Source organism: Symphalangus syndactylus, chromosome 10 (genome assembly GCF_028878055.3).
Source record: "Symphalangus syndactylus isolate Jambi chromosome 10, NHGRI_mSymSyn1-v2.1_pri, whole genome shotgun sequence".
Classification (NCBI taxonomy): Eukaryota; Metazoa; Chordata; class Mammalia; order Primates; family Hylobatidae; genus Symphalangus; species Symphalangus syndactylus.
Window position 1 is genome coordinate 47,211,964 of NC_072432.2, and position 26,058 is coordinate 47,238,021.

The following is a 26,058-nucleotide window of genomic DNA, read 5'->3' on the forward strand; positions in this document are numbered from 1 at the left end:
AAAAAATACCTCTAATTTAAAATATGATATATAAATTTAAATTATTGGCTCTTCTCTTTCTGTAGTATATTATGACACACATCCAGAAAAAAATTGAATATTAGTTTTTTTCCTAGTTAAATCACTAAATTCTGTCCTTCAAAATTTCCGAGTTTGCTGAAAGTGAAAAATGAAGGGAAACATAAAGATCATCATCAAGAAAAGCAATCTCTCCTATCTCTCACTTCAACTGTGCTTTAAAACATTCAAAACACGGAAGAGAAACCAAAATAACTGTGGTCTCGATCAGATAAACATTTTCTATAAAGCATTTTCTTCACAACAATAGAGACATGAAAAATCCAAGACATGATTTACCATTCATGTCAATGGCATATATCATGCTCAGAGTGAATGGTGGAGACAGAGCAGGTGGGGAAGAAGGAGTTATAGCAACCTATTTGTCTTCACGAGAAAGAAAAGAGGTAACTTCTAATCTCTGTCAACAAGAAAATTAGTCCTGCAGGTCAATAGACTAATAGTATTTGGTAGAAGGAGGGTCCTTACATATGGATATGTTAACAGCATGTCCCAGGTTAAGGACTTACCTGACTAAATGAACCCAGAATCTACGGATTTATGAGCATAGCACCCTGGAAAATGCCACAATGTTGGGATATAAAATAATATTTCATGAATGAAACACTCTCTCTGCTGTGTGAGGTAATTCCAAAAAACTTCTCCTAAAGATCTGAGCTATGACTGTGGATCTGAAAGTGGATGTTCAATGTAGAATGAAAGACCTTGGAGAGCTGCCTTACACACCCTAGACCTGTTCCTGCTTCATCTGAGTTCCTTAAGTGCCATGAATAATATGTTCCTTAAGTGAAATGAATAATAAGCTTTGATATTGGGGTAAGATATCTAATTGGTATGAGTCTAATTTGACAATGCAGTCTTTTGTTTTAGCTCACCATAGATTTTTTTCATTAATAACCAACAATAAATTTCCAATGGATACATAGCATTCTACTAGGTATTTTTCTCTTTTTTTTTTTTTTTTTTTTTTTTTTTGAGGTGGAGTCTCGCTCTGTCACCCAGGCTGGAATGCAGTGGTGTCATCTCGGCTCACTGAGACCTCCGCCTCCCGGGTTCAAGCAATTCTCTGCCTCAGCCTCCTGAGTAGCTGGGACTACAGGCTCAAGCCGCTCGCCCAGCTCATGTTTTGTATTTTAGTAGCGACGGGGTTTCACCGTATTGCCCAGGCTGGTTGCAAACTCCTAAGCTCAGGCAATCCGCCCACCTTGGCCTCCCAAAGTGCTGGGATTACAGGCGTGAGCCACAACGCCGGCCTGATATTTTTCACTTTTTAAATCAATACAGATTGGTTACTTGTTTTCTAAAGTTTACCTTCCGATAGAAAAGTAACAGGCTGGGGGCAGTGGCTCATGCCTGTAATCCCAGCACTTTGGGAGACTGAGGCAGGCGGATGTTTTGAGGCCAGTAGTTTGAAACCAGCCTAGGCAACATAGTGAGACCCCATCTCCAAAAAAAAAAAAAAAAAAAAAAAAAATTAGCCTGGCACAGTGGCTCATGTTTGTAGTCCCAGCTACTTGGGAGGCTGAGGCAGGAGGATTGCTTGAGCCCAGGAGGCTGAGGCTGCAGTGAGCCATGATCGCACCATTGCACTCCAGTATGGGTGATAGAACAAGACCCTCTTTCTCTCTCTCTCTCTTTCTGTCTCCGCCTCCTGTCTCTCTCCCTTTTAGAGTACATGTTTATTAGTATACTGCGTAAAGTTTTACTCATGTTGCATAGGCATTACTGAAATGGATCAGGTAGTTTTCAAGAGGTTAGTCATTAATTTTCAGGATCTTATTCTTAAAATTCATGTGGCTACAACGGAATGGCTGTCAGATGATCACTATCTCAAAATGGATAACTCACAAACTAACGTTCTATAAAAATTGTACTAGAAATATAAATTGAACCCTAAATCTATATGAACACAATAACTTTTTAAGGAATATATGAACCACGAGGTAAACAAAATTAAAATCTGTGTAGCACATTTCTTGCCAAAGTTACTTGTTCTTTCAAGCTTACTGTTATCTTTAGTGAAAATGTACACAGAAATTTCTTCTCAGGTCAGAAATCTTGCTAGCCTCATTACGAAGAAAGTTTTCTGAAGAGCCTGAGCATGAAGGCATGACATTCATTCACTCTCCTCAACCATTATATTCAAAATTTATTAGCACATATACCTTCCAGGCTGTTCATCAAAGTTTCAGTAACTGGTTATTCTTCCTTAAAGGGGTGAGGGGATACTTCCTTTAATATATATATATATATACACACACACACATATATATGAAAAAATAATTTAAAAATTATATTAATATACACATTTTATATATAATATATATTTAATTATATATCACATATTTAATTAAATATATATAATTTTTAAAGGTAAGTTAAAAAATCTAAACTATATCTTAGAGGGAAGAAGCAATCTTTTTACCCTTGCTGCAATAATTGCTTTTCTCCATCAGGATAAAATTAGTATTCACCTGCCATTTTTATTTCTGGGAGTCAGGAAATTTGCCCTTTCTTCCCAAAGAATATTTATGCTACCTACATATTTTCCCCCCCGTATCAAGTTTTTTTCTTTTTTTTTTTAAAGATAGCTTTTAAATGAGGAAACCCTCATTTCCTATATAAGTGTGTGTGTGCCCATATATAAAATGACCACAAGTTTACAGATTAAGGAGGCAAACAGCTTTCAGAGAGTAAGAAAGTAGCCAGAAAATATTTTATTATCATTTGAGACTCTTGTTCATCAATTTCTTGTATGTGTATGCCCATACAACAATCAAAGAGGAAAATAGAAAAATAATAAAAAAAAAAAAGGCTTCACACAAGAGAGGCAAGAGAGCACCAATACATAGATTCAAAAAGTACAACTTGGTGTAAAAGATAAAATAACATGCTTACATATCTCTTCTTCCCCCCATTTAATAGCCTATCATATTCTTCTCCATTATGAAAATTCAGATACCAACAGATGTCATTTAGAAGACAGGATATTTCCCAACTGAGCATGGTGGCTCACACCTGTAATCTCAGCACTTTGGGAGGCCGAGGTGGGTGGATCGCTTGAGCTCACAAGTTTAAGACCAGCCTGGGCAACATGGTGAAACCTCATCTCTACAAAAAATACAGAAAACTGAGCTGAGTATGATGGTGTGTGCCTCTAGTCCCAGCTACTTGGGAGGCTGAGGTCAGAGGATGGCTTGAGCCCGAGAGGCAGAGGTTGCAGGGTCAAGATTGCACCACTCGCACTGCAGCCTGGGAGAGAGAGCCAGACCTTGTCTCAAAAACAAAATAAAAAAAAAAAAATAGAAGACAGGATATTCTAACAACTCTTAATGCTTATTAACACCAAGAAAGAATAGTTTTTCTTTCCCCCAATGGGGGATATATACATCGATCTATTCACTGACATGTAAACTTGTTTCAAGTAAATATAGCAAATGAAATTGACGTGTTTGAAAATGAGTTAGTGTTACTGTTTCTTTTTCAAGGTGCCAGCATATAATATTGGTGATTACCTAAAAAATCACCAAGTAAGATAGAGATTAGTCTTAGAGAGAGTAATTATATATTAAAAATTGAAATAGTATATAACTGTATTTGGAGAGTACTATAAGGAGAAGTAAGCTCAAAATACAACATGAAAAGCATCTCCTTGTTAAATCTGAACACTTCTGCTTCTAGTTGCAAGTTAAATATGAAAAAGAAAGTGAATTTTGTTTTATAAAGAAATAAATATTTAATACGATATTAAATTTAGGTAACTAAGGAAAATGATACAATTTGGATAACTTCAGCAAGGAAGTTTTTATGTGTGTCACAATAAAATCATATGTATACCATATAGTAACATCTACATATAATAACATATTACTTTAGGGTCTTCATTAAAAAAGTCATTTAAAACATAGCTATATGTAATAAACTTAACAGATAATAAGTGCCTACATTCTAAAACTTGGTAAGTCAAATTAAATTGTCAGAATGATTTAAAACATAAATAAAATATGTTCATAGTCATTGAAGTACCTAGCAAAAGGGTCCATGGCTTTCCTTCCATGCATTTCTCTATATTTGTATAAATAATTCTCACTCTTTTAAAATAATTCCCTTAACTCATACATTTCACACCTTAGGCATAGTAGGTAGCATTCATATAGTAAATGTTTACCATTGCGATTATCCCTAGTTCACAAAGAGTACTTCAAAATTCAAGCTTAATAATATAATGTATACATAATACACAATTATATACTTGCATATGTAATCAGTGCATACATCATATTTAATTCTGCAATTCTACAACCTACCAGCATTTTGGAATCAGGAAAATAAAACAAAACCCTGACTTGTGATCTGGGGCATATGAGAACAATCTATGTCTCTGTCTTTTGTTAGAAAAGTTATATGAATTTGAGAAAGTTACTAGACTTCTTCAAATTTTAGTTTCTTTATTTGAAAGATGACAAGTTTGCTCAATCTTATATTTTGAATTAATAACTGTGAGAACATTTTGGACAAACATGCTGGCATAACAGCAGAAAATAATGTTCCTTTGATCAATAAATACTGATGTCTCTTGTCCCCCCTTTGAGAAATAATTATCAACCATAATTTTGTTACACGTTGGAATATAGCACAAAAATTACAACAGTTCTCACGCATTTTTCAAAAAACAAAAACAACATCCCCATTAATCCCTATTTTAATTTCATTTTTAATGTAATCAAATAAATATTTACAAAACACTTTAAGAGTCTAATGGACAAATTATATAATGAACACTGTGAGAAAGTTTGAAAATATTTCCCCTTGAAAATAAAATTATTGATATGTAAACATGTTTACTGATGTATATTTAGAATTGATTCAATTACAAGGAAAGAATAAAAGGAGAAAGGAGGAGAAGGGAGGGGTAAGGAAGGAAGGAAAGAAGGAAGGAAGGGAGGGAGGGAGGGAAGAAAAATAATGTTTTGCTGGTATTAAAAAGAAATCATAAAATTGTACCTATTTAGGTGACCTTTTCTTGTCTGCAGTTAAAGCTTCTGCTAAATTGCTTTTGAGGAAAAAATGTACCTTTCTTTATTGACTTACTTCAGTTGCTAATACAAATTATTTTGTCTTGGTAGCCTGGTCAAAGATCTTCAATTGAATTCTTGCTTCTTCAAGATAATACGGTATTGACCATTCACGTAGATAAAAACCTTTACCAGGGGAGTGCTTTAATTTAAGGGGATAGAGTTTTGCATTATCTACATTTAAAGGTTTCAAGTATAAAATAAGACAATAAAAAGAAAGAGATAAGAACAGGATAAAAAAGGAACTCTAGAAAACTGTTAGAAAAACAAAAAATGTTTTTGTATTTTAGATCTCAGAGGGTGTTTTAAGGGGCAAAATCAACAAGGGCAAATACACCATTTTGTGTAAATAAATATATTTATAGTTTTTATTTTAATACCATGTTTTACACCCAGCATTTACGATTCATAATATATGTTACATAACGATTGAAATAATTTAATTAATTTTATAACATATTTATAAAGGTTACCGCCATTAACCATGATTACTTCATTGTCTGTTTGCATGACAGGGAGAACTCTCAGTAAAACCTGCTTTCTTCTTCTTGGCTCTATGGCTTTTCTATTGCCCTGAACCCTGACCACAACATTGAGCCATTCTTTTGGGCTATCTCTGTCACCTATCCTTGCAGTACACTGCAGCATTCAGGAGTGCCTTGTAGCCACCTGGTCACTTGATAATTAAAGTGACCTGTTAATGCAAAGGTAACAGACAGAGACACACAGAAATCAGGAGGCAATTCAAGTCCAGGCCACAGATATCCTTTTAGGATACATTCAGGAGACTCCCTTTAATATGAGGTTAATTTCCAATAAACCATCTTCAACTATTTAGGAATCTAAACAGGTGTTATATTTTCTGTAGTTAGAATAAGACTCTTCATTATTTATTCCAATTAAAGACATACTGCTTTCATCTTTTGGTCTTGATGCAAGGGAAAAAAGACTGTAGATAATTTTGTTCTTCAGTAGGAAATGTCCTACTAAGATGGAAGACACTAAAGGCATTGTTTTCAAACTGATCTAATCTACATAGAATATGTGATGAAATTAAATTAAGACTATAACAAGGGAGACCAACGACATGGATGAGAAGAGTGAACAAAAAATACTTACTGCCAAGTGGAATGTTACATTTTAGAATATTTACATATAGAAAGAATTTTTTAAACAAAATCTATTTTTGTTTTAAAAATACAATGAGAATAAAGCAGAAATATGTTAGTTGAATCTTAATTAATCAATATTTTATATGATTTTTGCAAATGCAAAAATTATGAACTAATTGAACTGAAAATATTTCTATATTACATACTTAAAATATGAAATGATGAAAAAAATGATTTTACTCAATATTTTACATGTCACAGATTAGTGATGCATTTCTTATTGTCAGATAATGATTTAACCTAAGTTGAAATAAGTACTGGTTTAAATAAACCTTCAGTGCATGTAGGATTCCACAGGGCCTTGAAAAGAAGAAAACAAAAAGAAATGAATGAAATCAATAAAATAAAATGAAATTTTACTTAATATGAATATTTAAAATGTTTACATACTTTTAACAAACACAGACCAACGTAAAACGGTTCTATTTATGATTTTCTGAATCAAAAATTGCTCTTAACATTTATAATAAATATATTAGTAATGCTTATAGGCTCCCAACTTCCAATTAAATATGCTCTATTACCAAACATGAGATTAAAGAGGGAAGATTAATTAGCAAATATTTTCATTCCCTTGGTTTTATAATTAGAGTACAAAAACAAGTTCTAATAAACTTTTTTTCTTTATGTATTCTTCCATCTTAAAGAAAACTAGAAGAAAATTAAATAATTAAGCACTACGTAAGTCTCATGTGGCTGTCCTGGTATTTTTGTAACCTGTAGTCACCATCCAAAGTACTAAACACAAAGCTTCAACAGAATTTTGTTAATCTGCAACAATCATTATCTTATTATTATATTTTAATCTCTAAACTTTATTGCAATTTTAAGTAATAAGAAATATAAGACATTTTGAAATGTTTCACTCTTTTTAAAGATGAGACTTCATTTTGTGCTGGTAATATATACGAAAAGAAGTATAAATTGCAAGAAGCATAGAATATGATATCTGCTCCCAGGAATGTAAAAGTTTAGTTAGTGATATACATGAATATATGAAAGGATGAGCCATACTACAAAGATGGTAAGTTATAATAAATAGGACATATACATGTTAATATAGGAAACTGGCAACATTATATAGGACTGGTAACTGTAAAGGTAGGTTAAATAGAACTGATAAGTGCTGAGGGAGTTCTACAGAAAGAAAAATCACTCCTTGTTTGCGTTGTCCAATCAAGGATATGAAATTGGAGCTTGGCTTAAAATAGAGATATATTGTGGGGCAGAGGTATTACAGATGAAATGGTTAAAAAAAACCAAAATGAAACCTAAAAACTTAGAAAATGATTAACAGTTTGTAATGAATCAGTGTTGATGGAATAAAAGGTTTTAGTTTGAAAACAGTAGGTGTTCTAATTGCATAAATAGGGGAGGGTACAATTTTAGCAGCCATGGATGCTGGCTTGGGGAGTGTGGATTCTATCCCATATGCCTTATTGAGCCATTCAGAGTGTGTGTGTGTGTGTGTGTGTGCGTGTGTGTGTGTGTGTGTTTCAAATTAGAAATACAACACAACGTAAGCTGTGTGTTTGCATTTATTTTTTATTTTCGGCAAATTTATCTGTGGTGTTGTATAGATTAGAATGTGCAGAGCCTAAATGTAACATGACAAGACCAAAAGCAATATGAGGAAATCCTGAAGCATTCAGCAGTATTGAGAGTAGAATGTTTTTGGTAGTATGATTTTCCCTGTCACCACGCTTGTTCTGGTTCTGTGAACAGTGACCCATCACTCGAGTTCCAGCTCAAATGCAACATTGGCAGAACCATCTTCCCTGATGGCTCTTCTAGACAGTAGCTCCTTCCCTTCACCCGGTTTCTCTTAATGTCATCTTTTTCTGTTTATCTCCTTTATGTCCTTAATACGGTGTGAAATTCTCTTGTTTACTTCTTTGGTTTTTAGTTTACTGCCTGTCTTCATTTACTAGAATATGAGGTTTATGAAGACAAAAAACTCGTCTGGTTGTGTATGCTTGGTGTTCACTGCTACAATCTCAGTGTCTGGAATATCTCTTTCTCTTTTTTTTTCTTTTACATAACTTTATAAATGAATAGGGGTAATAAAAGGAACATCAGGACTATAACTGTATGTTATACACAGATGCAGATATGTTATCACTAACCATTTTCTTTAAAAAAGTCCACAAAATCTTTAAGACCAAGAATTAAACATTAAGAAGATGCCTGACATTCAGTATTTATTACACAAATACTAGTTGAGTGAATGTGAAAGACAGAGAGAATATATTTTTATATGTTATGTTATACATTTTAGAAATCTGGAATTCTGTTTTTCTGTGTATTTTAAGGTTCCTAACATTCATATACTTAATGAAAGTCTAACCCAGATCTGCTTTTTAATTTTAAAATAGTAAAATGAAGAGAAAAATACCATAATAGCCTGAATATGTTCAGAGACACATATGTAATGAAAATATATGATACTAACATTTCTCTTTCCATAAAAGTTTTAACACTTTAGTATTTATGATGTGAAGTGGACAAAAAGACCTTAATACATCTGTGTCATTTTAAGCAAGTAGAACATGAAGACAACTGCAAGGAAATAGTAAAATTCACCTAATGAGAATAAATGGCTTCCTGTGACTACATTGTAGTGAAAATAATAATTTGAAAGATTCTTTTTTATGATTTACCACTCTGGGGATATTATAAACTAGGAAAATCAGTTACAAAATAGATTAATCTTCTTGGGCTTTAAGGTATAAAGCACTCAATATATTGTCAAATTAGAAAGAAAAATTCTGCAATATTTAACATTTATTTTTAATAATTACATTTTAGAAACAAAATTGTCATTAAATTCTTTGTTTCCACAAAATTTTCCAAGTTATTTTATTTTGTAAGAAAGTAGGTTTGAATAGAAAGTAAATACATTGTGCAAATAATTTCATATTCATGTTAGCAGTGATGAGCTTTCTTTTTTAAATAATATATTTCTACTTTGAAAGTATATTTTATTATTATAAAAATACATATGTTCATTGCAAAAAGTGACAAAAAGAGATAAACAAAAATAAGGAAATAAAATGGTACATTCCTACAAACCAGAGATCGTCACTATACCAAGCTTTCTGGATTCATTTCCACTTTTTTTTTTTAATTAAAAAGAGAACCACATAGTACATTGTGTTTTTCACTTTGCCTTTTTCCCCAGTAGTAACCTCCGTTCATGTAAAGAAGTTTTCATTACATCTAATGGCAGTCCTTGTTCAAATTTCTTCAGATGTCCCTCAAATACATGTTACTGCTGGACTTCCCAACCCAATTTAGTCCTGGCCATACATTACATCTTACTATAATGCCATTTAAATATTTTTACGTATTTTTAAGTTGGGAAACCATTCCCTTAATTGAGAAAACTTTTAAGATACAGAAAAACAGACTTGTACTATTAACACCTGCGTAGCCTTCACCTTGTATCTTAGTCCATTTTGCATTGCTCTAACATCTGAGACTGGGTAATTTATTTATTTTAAAAAAAGGTTTATTTGGCTCAGGATTATGCAGGCTGGAAGATTGGGCATCTGGTGAAAGTCTTAACCTACTTCCACTTGTGGCAAAAATAGAAGGGGAGCCGGTATGTGCAGACAGGACACTCACTACCCGAGAGGAAGCAGGAGAGACAGCAGGGAGGTGACTGCTCTCTCAGGAACTCATAGAGTGAGAACTCACTCACCCCCAGGGTGAGCATTAATCTATTAAGGAAAGATCTCTCTCATGATCCAAACACCCCCCATTGTCCCATTAAACCCCATCTCCAATTGGGAATCAAATTTCAGCATGAGAATTGGAGGAGATGAACATTGAAATCATAGCACCCAGATTCAGTAATTAAGAGTTGCCATAGCTGCTTTTGGTCCTCTCTCCCTCTCTCTAGTTATTCACCATATATATATAATATATACACACACACACATATATACATATGTCATTATGTCTGTTTAGTTTCTTTAATCAAGACAGTCCCCTATTGTGTGTGTGTGTGTGTGTGTGTGTGTGTGATGGAGTTTCACTCTTGTTGTCCAGGTTGGAGTGCAATGGTACAATCTCGGCTCACTGCAACCTCCGCCTCCTGGGTTCATTCTCTTGCCTCAGTCTCCTGAGTTGTTGGGATTACAGGCATGTGCCACCATGTCCAGCTAATTTTGTATTATTAGTAGAGACAGGGTTTCTCCATATTGGTCAGGCTGGTCTCGAACTCCCAACCTCAGGTGATCCACCCGCCTCGGCCTCCCGAAGTGCTGGGATTACAGGCGTGAGCCACCATGCCCAGCAGATAGTCCTCCAATTTTTAATGGCATCTTCTTTTTTAAGGATACCATAAGAGTTGTCTTGTAGAATACTGCCCATTTGGATTTTGTCTGATTTTTGATTCATGGTATTGTTTAACTTATCCACCTACCTCCTCTCTTTCCTGACTACTGAAAGTTAAGCCTATAAGCTTGAAAGGTTTATACTTTTTCAGTGGGCAAAACAAGAAAATATTCTTCAATTAGCAAATAATAAGTTCATGTTGACACTTTACATTTGAATATAACATTATCAGGTTCTTTCCTTTAACTTGCATTTTCACAGTTATGTTTATTTTATCCTGAAATAACTTGGATGCTAGAAACATTAGATTTAGTTGTTAAATGTTATAACACACAAATAACGTCACAATTATTATAACAATAGTAATATAATTTTCTGATTGAAGTTTTGATTTTTTTTGCATTTCTCTTTGTCCTTATACTGTAACTCATTTGATAATGAGCCATTATCAAATAGCGCCCTATTGTTATTCATGTTGCTTTTCATCTTTAAGTGTTACAAAAAATGGTCATAAAGAAAACCTTATGAAAATATTATTTGGTACATATGAAAGTGTATGTTCAGGTTAAACTTCTAGAGGTAGCATTGCTAGGTGTAGGATAAGACCATATATAATTCTATTAGAGTTTTCAAAATTCTCTTCTAAAGGATATGTGCCATTGTTATTCTTTAGTAGGAGAAAATTTAAAACAAAATGTAAAAAATGTTTAAAATATTCACATGATTGAATGATATTCAGTCCTTTAAATTATAAATAGTAAAATGCATTCATTAACATTACAGTAAAATAATATTCATCTATTTGACATGTCAAAAACATATATGAAGACATGTATGTTTATGTACTTGTAATATATTTATAGATAATCCAGCATTTATATGATTATTTTAACATACTAAAACCAAAGTGGAGAAAAAAAAAACTTTCAAAAGTATAGAAAATAATACACTCACACCAAGTATTTTTTTACGTTTTCATGAATTACATAAATTCTTTTTAGTTTTGTATTTTATGACATAATTGTGTCATATTACTGATACCCCTGCAAAGAAAAGTTAATCTTTTCAGACTCAATTAGCATCTTTTTCATAAATTAAAAAAAAAAAAACACTTCGGCTGGGCACGGTGGCTCACGCCTGTAATCCCAGCACTTTGGGAGGCGGAGGTGGGCGGATCACGAGGTCAGGAGATTGAGACCATCCTGGCTAACATGGTGAAACCCCGTCTCTACTAAAAATACAAACAATTAGCCGAGCGTGGTGGCGGGCGCCTGTAGTCCCAGCTACTCGGGAGGCTGAGGCAGGAGACTGGCGTGAACCTGGCAGGCGGAGCTTGCAGTGAGCCGAGATCGCGCCTCCGCACTCCAGCCTCGGCGACAGAGCGAGACTCTTGTCTCAAAAAAAAAAAAATAAGATAAAACACACACACACACACACACACACACACACACACACACACACACACACTTCTAGGTAACATTTTGTTTTTTGGAGACAGAGGCTTGCTCTGTCTCCCAGCCTGGAGTGCAGTGGCACAGTCTCGGCTCACTGCAACCTCTGCCTCTGGGTTCAAGCGATTCTCCTGCCTTAGCCTCTTGAGTAGCTGGAATTACAGTTGTCTGCAACAACGCCAGGCTAATTTTTATAATTTCAGTAGAGAAGGGATTTCACCATGTTAGCCAGGCTGGTCTCCAACTCCTGACCTCGGGTGATTCGCCCGCCTGGGCCACCAAAGTGCTGCCATTAAAGGTGTGAGTCACCGTGCCCAGCTCTAAGTGTTTCTTATAACCCCCAAAACTTAAAAACATAATACTTTTCACTCTATATTAGCACTTTCTTAGGCTTATGAATAATTCATTCATATTTAGGGTATACTTTTCCAATACAACAAAATGCTAAACCTGTTTAAGTACTTTTCTCTCTGAAAGTTACTCTATATTAGATCACACTTTAAATAAATATCCTCTAATGTGATAGTTTAAATTCAAATCTATAAAGCCATTTATAAACAGAAAACTCATAAAATTTATAATAGCAAACCTGAAATAATTCTGTTACGTATAGAACTTTGATTCTTTAAGTACTCTGAAATGCAAATTACATTCTTTTTGGTATAAATTTTCTGTATAATAGATCAACTTTATAAATTTAAAATTCTAATTACCGTCTTAACAATGTGGCATCAAAAAAGAGTAAAATTTCCTGGTATTTTATAGAGCATAAGGTTAATGACACATGTGGCTCTCTTTTAGGAAGCTTTCTAATATAATATTCTGAAAATCCATGTTCTTTTGTTGGCTTGTTATTAAGCCAAACATTTATGGAATTTTTTTCCCTTTAGCTCTCTATGGCTTTTTATAAGTTAAAAATCCCTTTACAGTTTTATTTTGAAACACTATTAATGTAAACATTTCAATGACTTTTTTCCTCTCACATCAATATCAGTTATTTCACTGGCAAAAGGTAGAAGATAGCTATTCTCAAATCCCAAAGCATTAATCAAGTAGCTGAAAAACATTTTGATGGACAAAGACTACAATGAGGACTAATGCTCTTGGTACATATTATCCCTTTTTGTGCATCTAAATCAAGTACAAGTAGAGTTGTCAAAGGGAATAGCAGATCTCATGAGAAAACTGAGGGAAAAATTAAGTAACTTAATGAGATCTGATAGCCTAGCGAAACAAAAGCTCTACCATGACAAAACAGAAAAGCCATGAGCTAGTGTACTGTGAAAAACAAAATACCATCTTCTATGTTACAGAAAAAATTATCACTATTTCATTAGAAGGTATGTGGGTTTATGATTTCCGTGATTAAAAAATTAGTGTTTCTGAGAGTTAATTTGATTACCACCTTAAAAAGAAATCATCTTTATATTAATATGTACCAAGTATAATAAAATGGACAGCAAATATTCCTAGCTAATAGTTATATAAATTCAATTTAATCATATTAAAATTCAAATAACCATTTTAAACATTGTGTTAATGTAAGATATGATTCCCAGTAATTCTTATTATATACACAGAAAAATTAAAGAATGCATCTAATTCTAACTTCTATAATAGGAATAATACATCAAATAAAAGCAAACTTTTTGTACCTATGTCTTATTTGTGTGTGTGTGTATATATGTGCATGCATGTGTGTATTAATAGACAATGTTTTGGTGTGTGCATATGTACAGATATATATTTCAATGGCATATTTCAAGGAGATACATCTATTTCAAGGATATAATATATATTCCAAGAATATATATATATATTTCAAATATATGTCAAGGATATATATATATATATTTCAAGGATATTTATGTGTGTATGTCAATAGATATGTACATATATATCATGTATGTATATATGTACATATATATCATGTATGTACGTATATATGCACATATATATCATGTATGTATATATGCACATATATATCATGTATGTATGTATATATGTACCTATATATCATGTATGTATATATATGTCGTGTGTGTGTGCGTATACATATATATAAAATAAGGATAAATGTCCTTTTGCAAATTTTTCCTGATTGTAGACCACATCAAAGGAAAGCAATGTTTTTGATAGAAATAAATTAATATAAGTCCACAAAAATTTACTTTAAACAAGTACCTGAACTAAGTCATAGAACTTAGCTTCATACAGATTATAATAATTAGCTGCAATTGATTGATGCTTTGTAAATACACAATGAGAGATACTTCAAGCTTATACTTGGTGTTTCCTTCCAAACGGTGGTAAAAATTCTTTCTGTAAGGACTTTTTTTTGTTTTTTGTTTTGTTTTGTTTTGTTTTGTTTGGAGACAGAGTCTCTCTCTGTCTCCCAGGCTGGAGTGCAGTGGCGTGATCCCGGCTCACTGCAAGCTCCGCCTCCCCGGTTTTACGCCATTCTCCTTCCTCATTCTCCGAGTAGCGAGTAGCTGGGACTACAGGCGTGCACCACCTATGCCCGGCTAATTTTTTTTTAAATTTTTAGTAGAGACGGGGTTTCACCGTGTTAGCCAGGATGGCCTCGATTTCCTGACCTCGTGATCCGCCTGCCTTGGCCTCCCAAAGTACTGGGATTACAGGCGTGAGCCACCCTGCCCAGCCAGGACTTATTATATAATGCCACTTAGTACACTAGATACTCTAAACGACTCCTAAGGCAGTCTAGGAAAAATATTAGAAAAATTTGAAATTAAATTTAGATTTCCTATAAAGGTAGCAATCTATGAGTTGGAAGTAGAAGTGGACAGGGAGAAATTTTCCATTCAACAAATATGTATTTTTCTTCTCTTTTATCAACACTACCACAACATAATTTTCAGCAAATATGATATCTATTATTACTATTTTAAACTATATAAAACCTCCTGCATGTGTACTCTTTTCAATTTTTTTAAGTTAACATTATTTTTAACTGACAAATTGTATACATTTATGGCATACAATGTGATATTTTGATATTGATATATGTATACAATGTGGAATGATTAAATCAAACAAATTAACACATCAACCATCCCATTACTTATCTTTTTTTGTAGTGAGAGGTTTGAAATTTAGTTATTTTGAAATACATAATACATTATCATTAATTATAGTCACCCTGCTATACAGCAGATCTCAAAACTTATTTCTTCTGCAACTCAAGCTTTATAACCTTGGACCAGCAACAACTCATTCTCTCCACATCCTCGTGTTTCATCGTAATGAATATTTTTATAATTATAAGAACTTTCATAGATGACATCTAGCCTTGCTGTTTTCCTTGTAACGATCTCAACCACACATTCTCTTAACAAAAGGGTTGTTGGTTCACTGATACTAATTCTATGTAGTCACTGCAGAATTAAAGACCTGGTGGCAGTCCAGGGGGATCTGGCTCCTAAGCAAAGATTCAAGATTTTAAAAAGAATTATTCAGTGCAACACTATAAAAACAACTGCATGTTGGCACTTATGTTTAGACATTACTAGTTGTCTATGCTGATTTGAGTTTAATACTTCATTCTAAAAGGCATAACGCAGTAATTTTTAAATACTTGTTGGATATAAAAAAGTAATAGAGAAAAATAATATAGCATATAGCAATATCCATACCTGTATGTTTTGTGAATGAAACAAAGCATATTAATTTGTTATTAATTTTCAGAATTATAAAAAATTTAGCGGCTTTTAATTTTTTTTCACCCAGTAATCATTGAGTGCTTTCTATGTTTAGTTTCACCAGCACACCTCTGATAAATCGGATACACTGATATACAATGAAGTCTAATTATACATTTAAAGCATATAAATCCAACTCTGTCTGCTCTGGAAAAAGAATAGCATTCAGGGAAAAAAGAGGGTAGGGTGAATGCAAGCAACAAACAGAGGAGAAGCAAATGTAATTAATACAGTGTGGTTGATTTTACTCAGATTTCTTCTCAGTGCTTATGCTAGATGAATATGTTATAGAAGAGTTGAGTTGGCTGTTCCTTCAGGTAGACCGTATTCCTCTAGTGTGAGTCTCTTGATGTACTGAGCCTGAATCTAGGTTTTATAATCTAGAATATAATTTTTATACTACATGATGTTTAAATGAAGCTATTCTTATCTAGGGCTCCAGCAACGACAAAGTGCTTAGTTCTTGCTGACTGAAGGGAAATGTCAAGGAATTTTCAAGAAGCACATCACAAAGGAATTTTTGATTAAACACGATTTTCACCTCACCTTCTTTAAGTCTCAAATCTCAGACTCAGACCTCCTTAGATCACCCTATTTAAAATTTCTGATCATAGTCTTGACTCTCCCGCTATACATTTAGAATTATTCTTTCTCTGTGCTATTTTCATTTTTTACATTGCTTTCAGCACCTTCGAATGCATTATATAATTTGCTTATTTACTTAGCTTATTGATTTTTAAGTATGCCCTCACCAATTGCAAGCTCCATGCAGGAATATTTTTTGTTTGGTTAAAGGATATATTCCAAGGACCTAGAATGGAGCCTGGCTGCTAGACGGGACTTAGTCATTTTGTTGAATGAAAGCATGAATAAATTTTCAAAAGTGATGCCCTTAGAACATTACCACTGGATAAGATGTGACTCCATTACATGTTAATAAGTACCCGTGGCAGATAATCATGTTTTTAAACATGACAGATGTTTTTAAACAATGTTCTTACCTAAAAGTTATCTTTAATGTAATGGGAAAGATTATAGTCCATAAGAAAACCTGGAATATATAACTCAATTTTTAAAACTAAATATTTTTTAATTTGTAAAAATAAACAGAAATATTTGAGATAAGTAAATATAAATACATAAAGCATGTGCGGGGCAGTCACTTTTTTCTAATAAAAATGCCAGAGCACATTCATACATGATCAGGAGAAGTACTGAATTTAAGAAGAAAGAAGTAATAAATAAAAGCAAAACAGAAACTTTAATAAACTACAGTATATTAGAAGCATGATGAGAAAGCCTAATTGATAGTTATTCAATTCTTAGAACGGGGCTTAATCCATAGGCAGACATAATATATTAGCACAGCACAAAAAACACTTCTGCTCTATCTAATAAAACAATTACAGTAAAAACTAATCATTCTTATTCCTAACATGAATACAGCATGATGAACTATTTTCATATTTTTTAGGACTGTCTGCAAACTGCGCCAGGAGCACCACCAAAATTAAATCTGAGAAAAGTACCAGAGATTGTGAAATACACAGATAATTGCATTGAAAAGTTTTTCAAAGTGTACATGCATAATGCAAATAATATTATTTTCCTCATGTGTAAGTAGAAAACTGTATTTATAAAGCAGATCTCACCTTTGGAAAGTGTGTTAAAATATTTGATAAAATAAACAGTGGTATGAGCATCCATTAACAAACTCATTTATGCTTTATTCATACATGACTGAGACAAAATATGTGATGCCACAGTTCAGTACATTTTAAGTAGCCAAATTGAAACCCCTAATGATATTTAAACTAACAGTAATTAATAATAATTTAATATTTAATGAAATACCTGATAACGTCAGAAGTCTTAAAGAAAACACTGCCAAGTTCAAGACTAAAAGCGCCTTCTTATTAAATGTTAGTGTAAATCACATGCTAATGAAAGGAAGAAACTGTTTTACTTAAAACTTTAGTGCATTTGTGGCTCAGATAAATTTTTAAATCCTGTGACTATTCTGTGTCAATTTCAGGCATTATCTGAAAAGAAAACTTGAACTTAAAGTCAATCAACCAGTCACATTTTCAAAAACAATCTTCTTCAGGACATAAGCTGTCCATAAAGATGTCAAATTAATGAAAGTATCTGAATTTCTCACTGTCAGAATATAAGATCTTTAGAATATTTTGATTATTCATTCTCAAATATTGTAATCAAAATGCTATTTGCAGTAGTTCAAGCTATAAAATATTTACAGACAGCATATATACTATATTGAAACATCTGTTTATACATTTGACGTAATTAGATAAAAAACTTCCCTACCCTCAATGTAATCTTGTAATGGGCTGCAATGCTACTTAACTACATCTATTCATCTTCTATCCTGTTTTAATAACACAGTGACACCTAAGAAATTATTCTTTGATCTTTCAATAAACTAAGCCTGTGCAGAGGAACGTGGAAGAGGTTAAATTGGCATTGATTATTTAAGACACATTCATCATTTATTTAACAATCTCCCTCATCACAAAAACTATTGTTTATAGGCCTGTGCTGAGACAGTGAATTTTTTTTTTAAGTCTTGCCATGTGCATTAGAAGTCAGAGCACATTGTAAACTAACATTTGTTTCATGTCTTCTGATAAATCTGGTGCAGGATAAAAGTAGTTTATTGTACAAATCTTTAAACTTATTCATGGTAGTGAATTTTTAATAGATTTTATTATAATTAATGTTTTCTGGGGATTCTATTTCTTATCTTAAGCAAAATGTGTAGCAACAGCTATTTTCCCAAGGAAATTATATTAATGATGACATGTAGTATCATATATTCTGATACTCATACCAATAAAACATGATCCATAATAATCTGTAAAGAACAATTTGTGGCTAAGGCTGGCAGCTTTAAGAAGAAAACAAAAGAGTATAAGAAACATCCATAATGTACAAGATTTCCATGAGATGCTTCTTGTTTTTGAATAAACACAATTTGCAAGTTATAAATAGATAATGTGTGTATAGAATATTTTTGAAAGTTTAAAATAAGGTGAAACTATATTTCCTGAGAGTGAAACAGAACAAAATACTATAAATTGAAGAACAAATGATTATTATTGCATATAAAATATTAAAAAATATTTACAAATAAATATTGAAAATATATCCTGGTCATGGGAGAAATTGTACTGTTTATGAATCATATATTTCCAGTTATGTAATTCATCATACTGAAAGTGTTTTACTTATTTTTGATTTGTCTAAGTATTTCCATCCCCAGTTTTTCACATGCAAGATACCCTAAGGTTTAGTATTACAGTTACATCTAGTTACTTTCATAAGTTTTTACATGCATATTTTAGAAATTTAATTTGCTCATATGGAGGGGATTCTTTAGGGACTCATTGTCAAAAAAAGTATTATTCTTTAACCTTAATTCAATACAGTAAGATGCATTAAACTATCACTGTAACATGTGAAACAAGCTAGGAACACTGAAGATTTAATGAGGATTAACAATTACCATGGCTTCATTTTAAATTTTTATTTTCATGCTTAGAGAACTAAATGACATTGATATAAGAAATATCATAGAAATTAGAAAATTATGAGGCATGGATAGGCAAATACATAAGAGGCTGCTGGTAACTATGGTGTTAGAATAACTATCCACAGATAAGTCATTTCCCCAGAGGTGTCATTCATTCCTCAGTAACCAATTCTCACAAGCAATCACTAATAGTGTCACATAAAATTGATAGTGTTACATAAAAGTCTTACATTTTATATTTATACTGTCATTTAAAAAGTTAGAATTCTGTCTCCCATACATTGTTTCTTTAAATAAAATTGAAAATTTGAATCCAAATGTATATTTGTTTTCTCTTTTCCAAGCACATTACTTTAAATAAAAGACTAGACTCCCAACAAAGGTCATGTAGTAGTAAAAAAGTGACTTCGTTTTTCTGAAATTCAGTTAACTTATTTAAAAATTTGGGGCCTTGAAGTAAGTGGATTCTAATTTAACTTGTACTCCCTGTGTTGTATGATGTTATATTGGAATAAGATTTAATGAAAATTATGATATTATTACTCATATTGAACAAACTGTCTTGTAGATTTATAGATACAAGGGTTGTTATTTGTAAAACACATATTGGGTTTATATCCTAAGGACCAGCATATAAATATTTTCATTAACAAATTTTTAGGCAGGGGGTGGTGGCTCACGCCTGTAATCCCAGAACTTTTGGAGGCTGAGGCGCATGGATCATTTGAGGTAAGGAGTTCGAGACTAACCTGACCAACATGATGAAACCCTGTCTCTACTATAAATACAAACATTAGCCAGCAGTGGTGATGGATTCTTGCAATCCCAGTTACTTGGGATGGTGAGGCAGGAGAATCGCTTGAACCCAGGAGGCGGAGGTTGCAGTGAGCCGAGATCGCACCACTGCACTCCAGCCTGGGCAACAGAGTGAGACTCTATCTCAAATAACAAACAAACAAACAAACAAACAAACCAAGTTTTTAGACAGGAAAAAAGTCCCCCACAAAGGACCAATATTGAATTGCTTGTGGTAAATCCTCTTTAAGTACCATAAAATTATTTCTTTTTAAAAATAGATATCAACATAATTTAAGTAATATACAACACTGCTAGAAGTATTTCAGTTACAAAATTGAGATCTAGAATTTAGATATCTAGAATAAATATACCTTAAAATAAATGTAATAGAATAATTTTTAATTCATAGTTTTTAGTGGTTTTCAATTGAAAAAATAAGGTCTATAAACACTTGAAAACAATTTGTGCAGTAATTCAAAGCTTTGGTTTATTTCCTAAAAGAAAAGTAGTTTTATATTAAATAAATTAATGTAGTTTGCAGGGCAACACAAAAGTAGTATCCAACTTTGTTATTTAACATAATGAGACCATGCAGATAAACATATAATTTATCATTATTCATCATCATAAAACTTAAAATTATCTCTATTTTATTTCTACTTATCAGCAAAGTGCTAAAAATAAGAATAAATGTTTTTAAACAGAAGAGGGGGTCCTCATACATGTTAGCCACAAGATCAAATTAATTCCTTTATTTTATTCATCAAGAGGAAGTTTAAAGTCATGAACTTAGGCAAAATGCAAATTTCTTAGCTGTGTTTAAGAAAAAAATGGGTATTTATATCAATGTTTTCCCAAATCATCCAATGTTACTAGATGTAATACTGTATTAAAACATGTTTTACAATCCTATTTTGACAGTTCAACAAGTATTTAGCACTAACAGAAAAATACTTTCAATTAAATTACTTTCTGCTGCCTGCACTGAAGCCCAAGAGCTAAAACATTATTTTAAATTTTTCTTCAAAGTTGTTTTTGCTTTTAAGTGTCTGCATATAAAAATGATGTGCTTTACCTTTGGTGATTACAAACATAGTAACTTTATTAAACTGTTAATAAATAAATATTTTCTTAAAAAATAAATTGCCCTAGTCTTCTAATGCACATCTTCTACATGTCTGCAAATACACTAATTCAAAAGACTGTACCAAAATTGTTGGTGTAAAAAAATTAATAAGGCATTGGTATGCTAGTTGGTGCCTGTAATTATCTTTTTTAGTTCCAGGAGGTATTTGGGGATTGTTTAAGAGCAAAAGATGAATGGTGCACCGCTAAATCCTGTTAAATCAATGCATGGACACAGCAGCCGCAGAGGTAAATAAGCTGTGGAGGTCTGAATACCAATAACGAAGTTAAAAATGGTTTTACAGAGCTACTTACGTCATAGCCTAGTAGTTCAGTCTGGGTGGATTTATCTACTCTTGAAGCAAAAGCCTTCTGTAAATGCCGGACTTTTCCCTGCAAAATGAAAAAACGGCAACAACACATTGTTGGTGAGGTGTGTACTTCTACACTAATATTCTCCACTTATTAAAATTTGATTAGTGTATAATTCGTGTTCTTCTCTGTGCATATGCTTTGCTCTGTTAGTGCTCTTAAAATAAGCTTAAATATTTAGAGCTTTAATTTTTAGTTCACAACTGTCCCACCTTAAGCATCTTTTCTTCTACTGTAGGCGTCACTGAGTCAGAACCACAGTTCAACAGTAGAGTCATAATGTGCTTAAATCCAAGACCAAATGCCTATGCTTTGTTTCCTGTTATCTTTTTTAAATAACTTAGTTGCTACTATTTGGCTGATCCAGTTTCAGAACACTTATATTTGAAATAAAAAATATTCTTAATAAATGACCCAATGGATTCCATTCAGTTTGTTTTAATTTTGTTATGCTTCTTCTTTCCAAAAACCTCTACACATTTAGGAATGTTTACTTTAAGAGACTGACACTAATCCAACCCTGTGATAACTAGGGAAGGGAAGTAATACATGAGCGAGGTTGGAATTTCATATTTCAAATGCGAAACTACGATTTCTGAGTAAACTAATTTGACTGTGCTTCTTTCTGGGACCTTCCCTTCTCATTCCTAAATGTGTCACTTAAAATGAGATCTTGAGTTTAATTATTATGTAATGTATTTACTAACTGCCTCTCACAGCTGAGAGTGTTGTACTCACATGATCACATTTTATCTTCAAATATTTACTATAAATACCACTCATGTTAAATAAAAACAATACAGTTTAGGAAGTTAAAGTAACTTGAGACAGGTTTTCAAAGAAATTCACGGGATTCCATGAGATTGTGCTTTCCACTTTAAAGCAGAATGTCTATCATTTTCTTTTCTTTTGAATGGTTAATAAGATAGTTATATAATACCCAAATGATAAAGGACTGTGATTTAATTCTTCCTTTCCCAGGACTGACAATGGTTATCAAGAACCTCACTCTCAAGAATTCCAGTTACACAAAACTCTTCCATCCTCACCTCCCTTCCTTTCCTGTTCCTTCCCCTTCCCTCTTCTCTTTTTCCCCTCCCTCCCTCTTCCCTCACACTTTCCTTCATTGCTGTTTGGTATTTTCAAGATTATCTGAGATGTTTATCAAAGTACGTACATAATTTAGGTAAATACAATTTAGTTTAACTTACTGAAATATAGAAAAGAAATATTTTATGTTCTATTAATGTCTCATCACTTCTGACTTCCCTAATCACAAAACATCTAGTGCTGCTAGTCAGACAAAAATTAGATGCAGATTAGATTATGCAGGAAGATGTTACATGAGTGAGGTAGAAGTTTTGAAAAACTTACTTGAAAAAGATAAGTAAAAATGTGGCTGCATTTCCCAAACTAAATTTCAAACGAGAAAAAAAATGTATTTATCTAGACATATTGATTGGGATGAAGAAAAGAACAGGGAGAGGAAGTAATAGGTAAAGGAGCAATAACATTGTCCATCATTGAAAGGTTGTTTAGGAAAGTTTGATTATCTACTTTTGAGATAGATTGGAATCATAAGTATGTGAAAAGTAAATTTTGTTGCAAATCTGTAATTATATAAACTTTTTTATATGAATTAGAGTCATGCACTCATGTATAGAGCAGGGGAAAATAGCTGCCAAATGCTTCCATTATGCCACAGCTCACATTTCTATTTCAAGGGCTTTCATCCTGAGGATAGGAGTTGGAAAGTGTTGGTAACTTCTGGATTACTGGTCTGAGTTATAATATTTAGAAAATTCAAATAATGATAAATAAAATTCCAAACAACTTTATTAACCAATATACTAACCAAAACAAGAGCAAACAGAAACTTTAAATAAAGAACAGTTATCTTTGGAAATTAAATAAAACACAGACATTTCTAGGGAACGTCATTGTCACTCCCTCTTGTAGGCATTAATCACAAAAAAATAATGTATTTGAACTATTTATTATGGTATTATGTATGCACATGTATGCCATATTCAGATGTAGAGAATAAAATCTAAGTTTCCTATAGACTTGGGTACAAATAATTAAGAATTAAATATTTTTAGCATAATAGAAGGCCATAAACATATGAAAGTTTATGACAAATGTCTATCACATACAATTAGAAGATTAAAGAAAGAATACATAGCTTCCAGGAGATGATTCCTGATGGAGCTCTTGCATTTCTAAATGGTAGATGGAAATTTATAGATTGATAAATTTAATATGTATAAAAAGAGTTTTATAGATAATTGAACAGAAAATGTACTCACAAAAGTAGCTATTACTAGAGGGTAGAATTGCAGATAATTTTGATTTCTTATACAATAAATCTATATTAATTTCATAAATATATATATTTTATCAGAGATATAGAAACAAAGTATCATCATGCATTTTCAGTTTCACATTGATTTGATATAATGATCAAAGTCTTGACTAAAATTATTATCAGTTTATTTCAATATACATAAATTTCACCATGATAGGAATATATTTGTATTTTGTAACTTTTTATTAAATGCATATTACGGTTATTGCTTAGAGGGGAGGGGACACTAAGGGAAAAAAAGAAAATATATCCCTTTCTATGAAGACACTTGCAGTGTGAGTCAGAAAAATAAGACAATTAGCATTCTATAGGTAAAATATAGTTACCACGGAGAGAGCCCGAGGTGTGTGTGTATGGAAACGGTATGTTGGAGAGGGGACGTACAAAAGAGTTAAATAATTTGGAATGTAGAAGCTACTGACATCCCAGCTAAGACCAGAAGAATGAATTACTATTAGCCAATTTGAAGTGGAACTGAGTGATATGGAATCTAAGAAGGCAATAGTATTTGCAAATATTTAGAAGTCAGAGAGACCATGACAAAGATATGCATAAACAACTACTACTTCAAAATTGGCTACAGGGAGTCAATTAAAGGGACAATGTGAGGAATGAGATTACAGTGGTAACTCAAGTTTATGCCAGAAAGGATAGAATGCTATGCCAAAAGATTTGACAGTCAGCTCAATTTTCAAAATACGATTTTATAATTAGAGACCATAAAATATTTTAACTAAATGAGAATGGAACTTATTTAAATACATCCTTCACTCTATATTGTACATAAAAAGGGATATATATGTATGCATCCATACAGAAGGAAGCAATATGGAGAAGAGAAACCGTGGAAGTGTGCTGAGCTTTGACCACCAATGACTTTACACCATGTGATTTAAGGTGGCTCTCTTTCAGTATTCTCCCATGTAAGCAGACATTGCCATTCCTTCTTCTAACCTCTCTCAGAGGGATAGTGAAGAATTAAAACAACTCAATTTGTAGTAGATAAATTTTATAAATAAACCTATGCCCCTGACAAAATACCTAATTGTCTTTGAGTTTCCTTTCCAAGCTATGACAAAATACACCCCTTTTTTCACATTTACGATTAATCAAACATGTGTGCTTAGAAAAAGCAAAAAAGGCTAGCATATTATGTAAAAAAGTAAAACTAAAATGAGATGAAAGTGACGGATGTTGTGATTAACACTTATTGTTAAATTTCCATGTAATCTGAGTCCTGAATATGTGGGTTTTGAGTTATATAATATTGCTATATGAATAAAAATATGTTTTTCTTCTCTAAGTTTCTAAGTTATTTCATCTGAGATTAAAAGTAATAAATAACATTTTTATAATAAAGGTCAGCAACATAAATAAATATATATGAACCTAATAAAATATAAAAACTTATTAAGGGTACTTAACTGTACTCACATTCTCTTTCCTGCTGTAAGCATTACCACTTTAATTATTACTACTAATAATAGATGCCATTAGTAGAATGTAGGTTATATGCCAGGCACTGTATCAAGTAATATATATCTATATGAATCCTCTCCAGAACATACAAAAGCTATGTTTTTGTTCCTTTTATAAAAAACAGCAAACTGATACTTTGTTAATATCAGTTGCTAAATATCACATAAGATAGTAAGTGGAGCAGCCCAGATGAAAACCTTTTTTAATGGTCTCTAGACCCTAGTACAGTATCTCTACAAAGATACTATAACTCTTTTAGGAAAACTGTCTAGCCATATGTAGAAAGCTGAAACTGGACCCCTTCCTTACACCTTACACAGAAATTAATTCAAGATGGATTAAAGACTTACATGTTAGACCTAAAACCATAAAAACCCTAGAAGAAAACCTAGTTATTACCATTCAGGACATAGGCATGGGCAAGGACTTCATGTCTAAAACACCAAAAGCAATGGCAACAAAAGCCAAAATTGATGAATGGGATCTAATGAAACTAAAGAGCTTCCGCACAGCAAAAGAAACTA

At 32.5% G+C, this 26,058-nt stretch overlaps 1 protein-coding gene across 3 annotated transcripts in view; it reads right to left on the bottom strand.

The window, feature by feature from the left end:
- CCSER1 (coiled-coil serine rich protein 1) overlaps positions 1–26,058 on the bottom strand; it is a 1,484,089-nt gene that overhangs the window by 687,884 nt on the left and 770,147 nt on the right. For all 3 annotated transcript variants that reach the window (XM_055296996.2, XM_055296998.2, XM_055296995.2), the window contains one exon: positions 21,631–21,708. In XM_055296996.2, coding sequence (XP_055152971.2) covers positions 21,631–21,708 — 78 coding nt within the window. The remainder of the gene's footprint in view (positions 1–21,630; positions 21,709–26,058) is intronic.